This window comes from Aspergillus costaricaensis (genome assembly GCF_003184835.1).
Source record: "Aspergillus costaricaensis CBS 115574 unplaced genomic scaffold BO79scaffold_19, whole genome shotgun sequence".
In the NCBI taxonomy this organism is placed as follows: Eukaryota; Fungi; Ascomycota; class Eurotiomycetes; order Eurotiales; family Aspergillaceae; genus Aspergillus; species Aspergillus costaricensis.
Genome location: NW_020291819.1, coordinates 172,289 through 187,651, shown reverse-complemented (window position 1 = coordinate 187,651; position 15,363 = coordinate 172,289). Strand labels below are relative to the sequence as shown.

The following is a 15,363-nucleotide window of genomic DNA, read 5'->3' as shown; positions in this document are numbered from 1 at the left end:
CTGATTTCTAATAGTTGGCGCCTCTGTGCAACAATGGACTGCGTTCTCGCTCGGCTGGGAAAGCAGGGTACACTTTGAACTGCGGAGTCGGCACGGATCTCGCGGGAGGATGCGTTCTTAATAGTGCATCGCAGCTGCATACTATACGATCCACTAGTTGTACTTTGTCCGACGTGTGATGAGACCTGCACCTGGAAAGCAGTGGAAGAAGAAGAAAGTATAATTCAGCCCTACCAAATATGTAACATATGCTGGTCATAGAAGCCCTTTTGTGGTCTAAGCGTCTTGAAGGGACTGGACTGTATCTCCACCCTTGCTAGTTGTGCAGTGTCAGTACATAACCATTGACTTACCATTAGTGGATTTCGATGTGGTAAGTCAAGTAAGAGTAATTGCGATCATATATGACTGCTCATCGCGCGACAGAGCAAGCGGCGTATTGGCAGAAGCGTCCCATTATGTTTATTCACACTGTTTCAAGGGCAGAATCTTGGTATTTGTCAAGGTTACCCAGCTTGGTAGCTTGCGATGCATGTCCATTTCCCTTTCTCAAAAGTGAGGCGGGTGGCGGGTTCGCACTGGAATCGTTAGAGAAAAGAATTTAGAGGCGCTTTAAACAAATCCGGTTGTACGGCGATTGATATTAGCTCCTTTTCAATAATGCCCCTCAGGGAACATGTTATGCTATCAGATAATCAATAGTTCGTAAAAATTTCATTCGATAGTGAGAATGTACACGCTAACATCCACTCCGATAAGTTTCATAATCTGGCTCAACCCGATCGTACATGTTGCAGTGATGACTATCGTTCTCCGATCCCTGAATAAAACCGAGCAATATATCCTATATACTGAGATAGGGATGCATCTGCTTTCTCAATTTTATAGCAGCGGACCCCAAACAAGGGGATCGGTTCTATCGGACGACCCCATCAGAGCACTTTTAACTTATTCACCCATCTCGATTCCGCCATGGGCGGTGCAGCTTAGCAGGTTGTGAGCGAAAAGCGCATGGATGAGGTGGGGATTACACTGGGACATGTGAGCGGGAATCTGCTGGTTGGAGCGACATTCAATATACAGGGGGCACTGAGATTCACAACGGTTTTTCACAAGACAAGGGGGTTGTTGGAAAGGAAGGTCTTTGTGAGGGTTGATTGGAGGATATGATTGATGACTAGTACTTATTATCAGCAGGTGGCTAATTTTAATTTGGCCCAGGCCTCGAATAAGTGACGGCCCTCTAGTACGGTAGTAGTTATAGTACTCTAGTTAGTCAGTGGCCAACACCCATTCGAACATGGGCAGGTGAGTTGCCTAATACATCCTGAACCAAAAGCCACACTGGCGGAAATTCATGAGCTATTTTCGGTGAAATAGTTACATACCTTGAAAACCACGCTCTTTTCACAAAGTTTGAGGTACCTGGGCCAGCGTATTCACAACTTCCCGTGGCATGTACTTCTGAAATGGTGGGAGAAAATCGTTAATGTCACAAAATGGGATGTAAAATAGGCCGGCTGTTATTCGGGATTGGAAAATCCACCAAAAGATCTAGTAAGTAGTAAGGGTAAAAGCCTCCAAAAACCGGAGGAACAGGGACAGAGACGATGTGATAGTATGTAGGAAAATAAGGGAAGGTCACATAGACAACTCAGGTAGCGGGGAATCTTCGTGGTGTCTGGTTACATTCAGTTAATGCCTCAGGAACAAAGCATAGCACACCTGCACGTGTTAGGATGCCCCATCTTCTCTGGATATTACCGGAGAATGCGAAGCTCGGGGTGCTTGGTGGCGGGGGGGGGGGCGGGTAAACCCATGGGTACCCAAGAAAAATGGTCATGTGATCAGCTGACTCCACGATCAATAAACGGCACACCCGCAGAAGCTCAGGGGTCTTCATCTGTCGAGTTTTGAAGCCATCATGACCAGTCAAGGAGAACGGGTGCGGCTCATGCAATCAAAGATTCCTACCTCTCCTAGCTTTGTTGACAAAGAATCATCGTTTTTCCGAAAATGGGATCGATTACCTTCACCAGACGAAGTGCAGGCACGCGCTAAGGAAACCCATTCGATAGAGGCCCCTTATGCGCGACCGCCATCCGTAATTTTCGAAGAGATGGGCCTATACGTTAAATGGGGAAGCTCTGTCCAACTATCCGAAGCTCGGTGCCTATATGCTATCCGTCAGCTACCCGGGGACGATCTTCCTGTCCCTGAAGTGTATGGTTGGCTCACCGAAGGGGATCTGAAATACATTTATATGGAGTATGTAAATGGACTATCCCTTGAGAAAGCCTGGCCGATGATGGGAGACGAGGACAAATCTGGCATATGTTGCGAGATCAGGAGAAGTCTTCACGCCTTGCGACAGGTTGAACAGGATCCAGATGACTCCTTCGTAGGTATGTATGGACATACCATGTACACTCTGGCTAACTGATTCGTGTTGGCTAATTCTTCCATAGGCAACATTACCAAAGGTCCGCTTTACGACAGGGCATTTCACGTGAATTATATGCATGAAGCAGGCCCTTTCGCTACAGTTCGCGACTTTCATGACTGGTTCACATTTCTCTACCGAAGGCCCATGCCAGATCCATACTCGGTTCCTGTTGAACCATTCCGCCATGACCTCCCAGACGACTGTGCAATCAAATTTACTCATGGTGATCTCCATCGCAGTAATATTATTATTACATCCACGCCTCCATACCGTCTTCTGGCGATCGTCGACTGGGAGCAGTCTGGTTGGCTTCCTGAGTACTGGGAGGCTCGCAAAGCACAATATACCGCTGATAGGGCTGAACCGTGGTCCACCACCTACCTGCCCATGATTTTGGACCAGTTTGCTAGTACTTGGGAGACATGGGACTACTACACTTCCGCAATGGGCTGTTGAGTCGTTACACTGATACTCGGATGTTCCTTCGGCTGGTCGTCTCTGATGGCTACTTGAGAGGCTTTTAGTCTGCCGCTAGAAAATGGAAGATTATTCGATAACATCCGAAGAAGTCAAGTCAAATTGATCTGTTACATAACATAAAGTAATCTCCCGCATACGGAACAGGTACGCCCCACCAAGTCCTTCTGTCAACAGTTGTCATCAGCACCACTCAAACGATCCAAGTAACACGGAAGCTCAATGCGAGGCTGTGATCACAGCCGTCGCGGGGCGCTTTGAAGAACGGAAGCGGCGCTGCTCTCAAGCAAGCCTTCGGCAATGAGTCTCTCGACATAGTTTGCTATCCAATTCTGGCAATTGGGTGCCTATAGCTGTTTATCAGTATGCAAGGCCTTTACAATGGTGACGCTCGCTTACCGATGGATCAAAGGGATTAGGGCTTCGCCCCGGAGGCGGCACAATTGTCGCGACTGACTCCAGTCGATCACGAGCCGTTGTATCAGCAGACTCGTGTCCGTTGCCAACAGTATCGGTGATATATTTGGCATTGACTTTGGCCAGCGGAATGATTTGGTGACTCCGCTTAGTGGCACCGACGTTGTAATTCCGCTTGAACTCAAGGAAGAATCCTGTGGCGGTAGTTCCGGTCACATGGATAAGCTTTCCCTTTTCGCTTGTTTCACCGGTGGGGATGAAGACAGCATAGTGAGCTGGCTTGCCTGTATTCGAGAATACCGCCAACTAAACAGTGCGAGACATCAAGGGCAGAACTGGTTGAAAATCTGGGATATATCGGATGATAGTAATAAGTATGGAAAAGGCTGGGCTTTGGATAGTGATAGAAGGTGCTAGCTGGTCAGAGTTTTTAGCAAGTGAGGAAAAGTCTCAAAGAATGAAAATACTGGTGTTTGGGATTTGGATGTAGACTCCTCGCGGGCGATGGTCATATTTATGTCCTTCCTGTCTCTAGGAGAAATTGGAATTGCATAATTTTGGCGTCCGCAGTATTCCTGGCGCGTAGTGGTGTTTCGTGTGAAGCCCCAGGAGAGGGTGACTAGCATGCATTATCACGTAAATGAGGTCAAATGAAACGTCAACACTGGAGAATTTTGGATGAATGGCCAATATCCTCTTGGCTGTAGCCGCAGCTCCTGGAGGATTCAGATCCTGTGGGCGCCTCTCGACTAGTCCCTTCGCCAATGTACGTAATGAGGATATAATGGCGCCTATTCCCAGGATCCGGCCTGATAATTGGATGCACGAAGGTCTGGATCTAATCCCCTCGGGCATGTTCTGGCAAACCATCTCATATTACCGCAGAGCCCATCAAGGGCTGATGTCTCACGGGTCAATGGAGTATAGCTATTGGCGAGGGCAGTACTCAGCCAAAACGGTACAGCGCTAAGCGTTAGCTTTCGGTAGGTGTTCCACACCAAATGGAACGTCCAATGGCTTTGGCATATGTAAAGAAATTAATCCCTCATAGCAAAGGGGATGGTAGTAAGTCAAGCAAGGAAGCATGTAAATTAAGGAACAAAGGATGGAAGTTTGGAGTGAGAGGGTGGTCGGGGTTACTGAAGTTCGATTCAGACGGAGACGGTAAAGGTTCAGAGATCTGCCTGAGGTTAAGTTTGAGAGCATGGAGAGGAATTGGAAGATAAAAAAAGGAATATCCATCAGAAAGGGAAGGTCTTTCAAGATATTATAAATGTGACGGCGAGTGGCGTCTCAGGGTCACGTGACTTCTGTTTGTTTGCTTTGTTTGCCTGCCTTACATGGCTTGCTTATCTTTATATAATTATATATTCTTCCTGAGCTTCTTCCTTTCTTTCTTTATACTAGAAATTCTTGTTAAATAATACTAAATTTAATTATTTAATCAGCTTTTATATAATTTCTAGTATTATTTTATTATTTATTCTTTAAATTAATATTATATATTACTAGCTATTTAATTTAACAGCTAGTATTATTTTTTATATATATTTAGTAATATTAAATATAGTTAAGATAGAATAATCTAATTAAAACTTAAACTAAAATAATTAGTAAGAATATTTATAATAACTAAAAAAAATTATATTAAATTAATATTAAGTACTGTAAATTCTTGATAATATCTAATAACTTTACTAAGAAGAGAGCCTGATAATAAAAAAAATATTATTTATAATTAATTTTATAAATTATATATAAAGAATTCTAATAAAATCTTTAATATAATCCTCTGTATTATAAAAGAAATAGAAATAAAGATATATAAAATTATTTATTAATAAAATAAGCTTAATAATAATTATAATAAATTAATATATAAATATAATTTATATATTATTTAGTTTTTTTAATTTAATAATTAGAGTAGCCGAGTAGCTGAGATCTCTAAATCTAAAAAATTAATAAAAATCTTTAATTTATTTTTATTTAGTAATAGTAAGATTATTAGTTTTAAAGATTAGCTTTTTATAATATAATAAAAGCTGGAAGTTAATATAAATTATTTAAATATAATTATTATTTAATAAACTTATATAATCAGCTGCTGTAAAGATAATACTAGAAAATATTTAATTTTTTAATTTTATTTTAATATTTTAAATTTCTATGCAGACACAACCAATATATTTAAATATTTAAAAGTTATTTATATTAATTTAAATAAGTCTTATAATATATACTGATAATATTAAAAATTTAAGATAATAATTAATAATAAATTTTATAATTTTATATTTATATTCTGCTATCTCGCTGTAGAGGTAAATATTATTAAAATTTATTAAAAAAAAGATTTTTATTAATATTTTCTATTTAAATTACAGGAACTGACCATGTCTTATTTTAATAATAATAATATAATATTTAAGTAATATATTAAGAAGTATATCTAATTATTAGATTTAATTAATAATATAATAAAGTATTATAGTAAGATAAGTATTTTAAGTTATTAGCTATTTATATTAATTATTATTATTATTATAATTATAATTTTTTTTATTTTAGTTAAAATTTTTTATAATATTAGTTACACTACTAGTATAAAGCTAAAAAAATATATTTATATAATAATTAAAGGATACTGCTTTATCTACTAGAAATAAAAATATTTAATTTAAAATTATTTAAAGAAGAAAATAGATTAAGTTAAGTTATTAAAAATAATAAAAGATAATAATTTAATAAAAAATAATATTTAAAAAAAGTCTTCTTTCTAAATAAAATAAATATTAATATTAATTTATTAGATTTATGAGATCTGCTAGGCTAAAAAAATAAAAATTTTATTATTAAAACTTTAATATTAAATAATAGACTAGTAATATTTATATATATTTTTACTAATATTAGAGCTAATACTTATATTTATATAAATATTATTTTTATTATTTAAATAATCTACTAATTTCAAATTAATATTATTTTTTTTAAAATTAATTATATTATTATAGATTTTAATAGTAAGACCATAGTATTTTTAACTTATATTATTTAATTTATACTTATAGTTAATGGACGCTAGTTCTGTAATATATTATTTTTAATATTTAAATTAAGCTGCTATAATATTATTCTGGAATAAATATAATTTATAAAATAAAAAATCTTATTAAATTATTAATAAAATAAATTAATATAATTTAATAGTCTTTTTTATAAAATAAAATTAAGATTAAATTTTTATAATAAATCTTTTAAAATATTTTATTACAGTATTTAATTAATCAGAGTTATTAATAAGATATTACTTAATAAGATTATAACTTCTAGAGAATAATTAATATTTTATTATAAATATTCTCTTTTAAAATAAAATTTAAAATATTTTAAATCTATTAGAGTACTCTACAGGAGGTCTTAACTAAGATATATTAAAATTTAATAAATTAGAATTTTTAATATTAAATTTCTAGGACTCTTTGAAGTCTCTAAAAAAGAAATATTCTTAAAAAAATTAAAATAATTTTTATTAAAATTATTATTTTCTATAAATATTTTTAAAATTTTAAATTAAAAATATTTATCACATCCCTGAGTATGATTAAGAAGATTATTATAAAAAAAATAAATTTTAATAATAAAATATTTAAACTAACTGACAAAGAGAAGATAAAATAGATTTTTTTTAAATATTATTATAATTTAATAAATATCTTTTTTAAAAAGAAGTTAAATATTTTATCTACTTTCTAATCCTATAATTATTATATTTAATTAGAAAAAAGTAATCTGTTAAAAACAGTCCTCTTTTATAAAATAATTTTAAAAGAATTTAAAGCTACCCGTGATTATATTATTAAGAATTTAAAAAAAGAATTTATTATATTTAATATAGTCTTGTTTGCTTCTTTTATTTTAATAATAAAAAAATTTAAAGAAGAATTATACTTTTATATTAATTATTAAAAATTTAATATTTTAATTCATAAGAATCCTTATTTTATTTCTTTAATTAATAAGATAATAAATTATCTCTGGAATATAAAAATATTTATAAAATTTAATATTTGTTAAGACTTCTACTGTATTTATATAAATTTTAAATCTAAAGATTTAATTATTTTCTGAATTTATTATAATATCTTTAAATATTAAATATTATTATTTAAATTTATAAATAAATTAATAATTTTCTAGTATCTCATTAATAAGGTCTTTATAGATTTTCTGGATAAGTTTATTATAATATATATAGATAATATATTAATCTTTAGTAAAAATAAGATAAAGTATAAGCTTTATATCTATTAGATTCTTGAATATCTTCAGATAGTTAGATTTTAAGTAGTAATCTATAAATATAAGTTCTATATAATAAAAACTAGATTTCTAGAATTTATTATTATTATTATAGATATTCAAGTTGATTCTGTAAAAATTATTATAATTATAAAATAATAATATTTAATTATTATTAAAGAAATCTAATCATTTTTCAGATTTTATAATTTTTATTAATATTTTATAAAAAATTATAGCTAGATTACTAAGTTTATAAATTAGTTTATTTAAAAGAATATCTTATTTATCTAGAACTAGTTTTATAAAATAATTTTTTAAATTTTAAAATAAATCCTGATATCAGCTTCTATATTAGTTTATTATAATTTATTTAGATTTATATATATTAAAACTGATACAGCTAACAGAGTAATTATAAAAGTTTTTTATTAATAGATTAAGAATATATAATATCTTATAATTTATTATTTAAAGATTATATTTTTATCTAAGTATAATTATAATATTTATAATAAGAAAATATTAATTATTATATATATTCTTACAGAATAGAAAGCAGAACTGGAGAATCTATAATAATTTAAAAAATTTATAATTTTTATAAACTACTAAATTCTAGAATATTTTATAATTATTAAAAAATTTAATATTCAGCAGGCCCACTGGGCAGAAATATTATTTTAATATTATTTTATTATTAAATATTAATTAGAAAAAAATAATATACTAGCAGATTATTTTATACAGAAGAAAACTGACTTAGAAATAATTAATAATTATTATTATTAAATACTGCTAAAGCCTAAGTCTTTAAAATTTAATATAATTTTTAATCTAGTACTAGTAGTTCCTGTAAAATAAAATCTTTATATTATAAATTATATTTTAAAAATAAATTATATTTATTTTTTCTTAGAAAATCTCTAGAAGTAAGCTTATTAATAAAAAATTAATTATTTTCTGTAAGATAAGCTGCTCTTATATTAAAATAAATTAATTATTTTTAATAAAAATAATTTATAAGTTTAGCTATTAAATAAGATTTATTAATAATTATTACTAGCTTATTCTAGATAAATAAAAATAATAATATTAATTAAATATTAATATTTCTAAAGCACTTGGAACAGAGATATCTGATATTATATAAATAATTATTTAATTTATAAAAAAAAATATATATATTAAGATTTATTATTTAAATTATTTTAATCTCTTCTAATCCCTGATCAGCTGTAATAATATATATTTATAAATTTTTATTTTTTTCTGAAGGATTATTACAGATTTAATATTATTTTTATAATAATAAATTATTTTAGTAAATATACAGTATTTATCTCTTGTATAAAGTAGATTTTTATATAAGATATAATTTATCTGTGTTATGGGACAAGCCCCTACTAGAGGACTTGGCTAACCAGCCTTGTTACTGAAAAGGGCTAGGCCCTGTCAGCCATCTGGAATCGGAACATCTATGTTCTGACCTGTCTGGTTCTGGATCTTAACCTGGAAATACCTATAAAAAAAATAGAAATCTCTAAAATAAATAAAGAAATTTACTAGAGTTATAAAAAAAAACTTCCAGAAGAGTTATTTATAAGAAGAATTAATCTATCTATAGATTAGATAATTCTTTTTTTAATAAATTTAATTTTTTTATTAATTATTATATCTTATATAGTTCTTCCAGTTTCTTAGTCTATTATAATTTTAAATTTATTTTCTTTTAAAGTATCTATCAGATAACAGACTAGTAATATATAATAATTATAATAAATTAATAAATATCTCCAGCTATTATAAAAATATTATTTAAATTAATATTATTAACTAGTTAATTAAATATATTAAAGAATTAATAATTCAGAGTATAGAAATATAATATATTATTTTTTAATAAAATATAATAATAAATAATAAGATTAAGGCCAGTCTTAAATAAATTAAATAATTTATTAATATTTAATTTTTATTTTTTTAGATATTTACTACAGTACTTCTGTTTATATTAATATTAATATTAATATTAATACCAGCTTAAGATCTGGCTGATATAAAGAAATTAAAGTTATTAATATTTATAAATTTTAATAAAAAGAATAAAAGTAAATTTTTAAATTAATTTAATAATATACAGGTAAAGATCAGGATTAATTAATAATTTATTAATATATTAATTAAATAAATCTGGTATATATTCATGCTTCTAGATAAAAAAATTAAAATAAAGATTAATTTATAAATAAAAATTAACTATAAGACTCTATTCTTTTTAGTTATAATTTTAATTAATTATCTTAAACTAATCTATAAAAATCTAGTTTAATAAAAAAAAATTATTAATAAGCTGTCTATTCTCAAGCAGAAAAATTAAATAATTAATAATTTTTTAATAAAAATTAATAGCCTGTTAATCAAGACTAGAAAATATAATTAAAAAAACTTAAATAAAAAGAATCTTCTGTACTAAGCTTTAAATAATAATATTTATTAATAAATAATAAATATTAAATAAAAATTAGATTTTAAAAACTTTTGCTGACAAATTAAATAAATAACTAATAAATTTATAAAAATAAATTAACTTTCAGAAAAATAATCAGAATATTTAAATATCTGGATAAATAGTATCTTTAAAAAAATAATTATAAATAATATTATAAATTAAAAATTTATAGTAGTAAGTATAAAACCTGCTTAATAAATCTAATAAATATTAAAAAAAATATTAATTAAATATTATAAAATAAAACTCTACTTATATTACAGATTTTTAAAATATTATATTATTAAATATTTTTATCTGCCACTACAGTATTTTTAAAATTTAAAAAATAAAATCTATTAAGCTTTACTTAAAAATAACCTAGCTAATAAAGTTAATCAGATATTAAAAAATCTAGTTATTTAATAATTTTTAATTCTAGAAAAAGCTTAGCTTCCCTGGATTATTATCTAAAAAAATATATATTAATTAATTATAATTATAAAAAATTTAAAAAAAAAATTTAAGAATTTAAAGGCTACCACATCTTCTTTATATTAGAATTAATTAATAAAATTTATTTTATAAATATCTTAATTAATACCAGCTATATATCTTACAGAATAATTAATTAAAATTTTATAAATAAAAATAAATTAGAGTATATCTCTATCAAATTCCAAAATATTAAAGAATTTAAGAAAGAGGAAGCCTGTATAACTAAATTAATAAAAATATTATTAAATATAAATAAAAATTTATAAAAGTATATATATCTTTATATTTTACTATATATATATAAATATAATATTATATTAAGACTTCTATAAATAAAATATTAAAATATAATATTTTAAATTAAGGACTTTATACTCTATATCCAGAGTATAAAAATAAAAATATAATATAAATAAAAATAAAATTATTTTTTAATATTATTTATAATCTCTGTTAACACATGATATACTTAAAAGAATTAAAAAAAAAAAGATTTAATAAAATTATTTATAGTAAGTCTAGCAGATATTAATAAAATCTTTTATAAATTTAACTAGTTAAAAAATTTTATAAAAATAGAAAACAAGCTACCAGATCTCTATTATAAGTATTTAAATATTTTTAGTAAAATAATAATAGATATTTTATTATTTTATTATCCAGAAATAAACCATGCTATTAAAATAATTAGAAATATTAAAAAAAAAAAAAGAAGATTTCTTAGAATTTTTTCTATTAAATAAATTAACTAGAACTTTTAATATTATAGAAAATCTTGATTAATCTTCTAGAAAAAAGATTTATAAAAATTAGTAATTCTCTGGTAACTATATCTATATTATTTATTTTAAAATCTAGTAATAATCTATATTTCTATACAGATTATTAAATATTTAATTAAATAATTATAAAAAACAGTATCTCTTACTACTTATTTAAAAAATCTTTTAATATATTTTAAAGATTTATTATTATATTAAACTGGATATTATCCAGACTTTTTACTATATTTAAATTAAAAAAAAAATAAATAAAAAACTATATTTTATATTTATTTTAAATTATTTAAATAGCTGATAGCCCTGTTCGGGCTTATTAATTATTTAAATATATTTTAGTAATATATTAACTAAATCTTATAAGAATTTCTTGATAAATTCTACTCTATTTATATTAATAATATTTTTATTTTTATAAATAAAAGTCTGGCTATATATTATATCTAGATATAATAAATATTAGAATATTTATAAAATACAGGCCTCTAAATAAATATTAATAAATATAAATTTAAGATAATTATTATAAAATACCTGGAATTTATTATTAAGATAAAGAAAGAAATTTATATAAATCTTATTAAAATTTAAATTATATAGAACTGGAAAATACTAAAAACTATTTATAATATTAAGATCTTTCTAGAATTTATTAATTTTTATTAGTAGTTTTTCAAGAACTGAAGAATCTACTTAAAATCTTTAATATAATTTATTAAAAAAAATATTAAATTCAGCTGGATACCAGAGACCTAAAAAATATTTAAAATTCTTAAAAAAATCTTTATTATTATTTCTATTCTTACATATTAAGATTTTAAATAAGAAATACTAGTAGAAATCAACTTTTTTAAATAGTATATAGAAAAGATATTATTTTAATAAAATAATTAAAAAATTCTCTATTTAATAATATACTTTTTAAAAAAAATCTGTCTATAAAATATAATTACCAGATTTATAATAAGAAACTGCTGACAATTATTTAAGTCTTATAAAAATAAAAACTAGAATTTATTATATTTTTTTATTTTAAAATTCTCAGTAATTATCAGAATCTAGAATACTTTATAATTTAATAGTAGTTTACTAAGTAATAAATATATTAGGCCCAGTTTTTAAACTATTTTAATTTTATAATTAATTATTATCTAGAAATAATAAATACTTAATTAAATATCTTATTTTAAAGATTCTAGAACATGCCTAAGAAGAAAAATAAATATATTATAAATTAAAAAATTTAATTATTTTATCCTGTATCTGAGGAAGAGTTTATTTATATAATATTTATTAATAAAACTTTTAATAAAAAAATCTCTACCAGTTTAAAATCTAAAAAATTAATATTAAATAACCTGTAGAAGTAAGCAGAATAAACTAATAAAAATCTAAAAAAATATTATAAAATAGTAGCTGAAAGCAGGCCTAAACTTTTTAAATAATTAAAATTAAAAATTTCTATTATAAAGTATTAACTAAATATAAACTAATATTTATTTTTTTAAAAGTAAGTTTAGATCTTTAATTTAGAGTCTTTATAAACTTAAATTATTTAAGAAATTTATAATAATATAATTACTGGATATCCCGGACAGGACTAGACTTATAAAATAATTATTTATTATTATTATTAGCCAGATATAAGTGAAAATATCTACTAGTTCTATTATAATTATAATAATTATAAAATTAATCATATCTGGAGAGACTGTAAGTAAGATCTTTTAAAATTATTATTAATTTTTAATTAATTTTAATAAAATATTATTATTAATTTTCTGGTAAACTTCCCGGAGTTTTAAAATTATAAAAATATTATAGTTATTACTAATTAATTAATTAAAAATATTATTATTAAAATTATTTTAAGCATAGATACAAAGAACTTTATAGATATATTTATTTAAATATTTTATAATTATTATAGAATATTTCAGTTAGTGGTTTTAGACTATAATTTTTAATTTATAAATAAATTATAAATAACTCTGTATAAGGTCCTGGATATTAAATAATATTTTTTTATTATTTATTATTTTAAAATAAATAAAATAATAAAATATTAAATTATAATTATTAAGACTTTTCTATAATATTTTATAAATTAATAATAAATTAACTAGTAAGAATTACTGCTTTTAATATAACTAGTTTTAAATAATTAGAATTTTATATTAATAAAAATAAATCTCTTCTTCTTACAGCACAGCTTCTATATAAAATTTTTAAATTTAAATATTAAAGTAGACTTTCCAGAATATAATCAGACTAGAAATTTCTAAAAATAGACTAAAGCTATTCTTAATAAATTTTAAGAAATTTAAAATATTATTAATTTAATAATAATAACAGCATAAGAAATATAGAAATAATATATTAATTAATAATAAAATCCTACTTTCTGTTATAAAGAAAATGATAAGATTTAATTAAATCTGAAAAATATTATAATTAATTAATTTAATAAAAAGTTAGACTAGTAAAATACAAAATTTATAATATTAAAATAAATTAGAATATATATATATAGATTAAATATACTATCTAGAATCTATCTAATATTTTATATTAATTTATTTTAATTTATTATTACAGACTCTCTATCTATCTAAAAGATAATTAATTAGTAATTAAATATTATTATTACAGGAGACAGTACTGAGAAATATATTATTAAAAAAATTATAAATAAGAAAAATATATTTCAAGAAAAATACAGTTATAAAAAAATATTTCTAGTTAAATAAAAGAAATATATTAAATTTATATAAAAACCAGTAACTAAGCTTTATAATACTAAGATTTATAAATATTAGTATAATTTTATTTATTTATCTTATTTAAAAAAATTTATATCAACTTAGTTATATCACGGTAGGAAAAATAATAATTAAAAAAAATTAGATTCTATCAGTTATCTAGAATCAGAATATTTATATTCTAATTTATCTAGTTCTGGACCTTAACCCGGAGATATTTATAAAAAAAATAGAAATCTCTAGAATAAATAAAAAAGTTTACTAGAGTTATAAAGAAAAACTTCTAGAAGAATTATTTATAAGAAAGACTAATCTATTTATAAATTAGATAATTCTTTTTCTAATAAATTTAACTTCTTTACCAACTACTGTACCTTACATAGTCCTTCCAGCTTCTTAGCCCGTCACAGTTACCGCCTGCTGACTAAATATAATATATAAAATCTTAGGAGCTCTGAGGCCCTGTTCTGAATAGCAGCTATTTCTTTTTATCTAATAGATAATATATTCTTAGAATTAAGAGATAACTTCTAATATTAGAAATAGTTTTTTAGATAATCCCACAGTACAGAATCTAACTGTATAACTAATAGAATATAATAGAATAGAATAAAACAGAATAAAAAAATAATAAATAATATAATATAATTATAATTCTTTACCGACCTTATCAATAGACTAGAGAAAATTAAATAATAAATAATAAATTAATAAAATTACTACTAATAAGCTTAACAAAATAAATGTAAATAATTAAACTAATATATTATTAAATTATAAAATATTATTAATATTTAAGTTATAAATAATATATCTTATAATATTATTATTCTTTTTTTTTAGTATATAGCCCAGTAATTAAGATTTATATATTTAAAAATTAAACTTTTTAATAAACAAGATAAAAAGAATTATTTTAAATTTAAAATATATCTGTAATTTAAATTTCTTATAAATTTAGTTATATATCTAGATAATATATCCCGGGTGGTTTATATATTTAAATAATTAGAAAAAAATATAAAAAAAAGAATTTTATTATAATATTAAAGTATAGACAGCACAGCTATTTATAAAAAAATAATAAAAAAACTAAATAAAGTCTATAAAAATAAGAATTAAAAAATAAGAATTTTAAAGAAGTTATACTTTTTCTAATAAAATAATAAAAACTTTGAAGATTTTCTA

The 15,363-nt window shown here is 24.4% G+C and overlaps 2 protein-coding genes across 2 annotated transcripts; one reads left to right on the top strand and one right to left on the bottom strand.

Annotated features, from left to right (window-relative positions):
- Positions 1-1,924: 1,924 nt before the first annotated feature.
- On the top strand, positions 1,925-2,902 carry BO79DRAFT_255952 (phosphotransferase enzyme family protein; the record flags this gene model as incomplete). Its single annotated transcript, XM_025686167.1, has 2 exons — positions 1,925-2,405; positions 2,469-2,902. 2 exons carry the CDS (start codon positions 1,925-1,927, stop codon positions 2,900-2,902), a joined length of 915 nt encoding a protein of 304 aa, XP_025538623.1.
- A 257-nt stretch (positions 2,903-3,159) lies between these two features.
- Positions 3,160-3,852, bottom strand: BO79DRAFT_255951 (uncharacterized protein; the record flags this gene model as incomplete). Its single annotated transcript, XM_025686166.1, has 3 exons — positions 3,160-3,270; positions 3,323-3,646; positions 3,808-3,852. 3 exons carry the CDS (start codon positions 3,850-3,852, stop codon positions 3,160-3,162), a joined length of 480 nt encoding a protein of 159 aa, XP_025538622.1.
- Between the last annotated feature and the right edge of the window lie 11,511 nt (positions 3,853-15,363).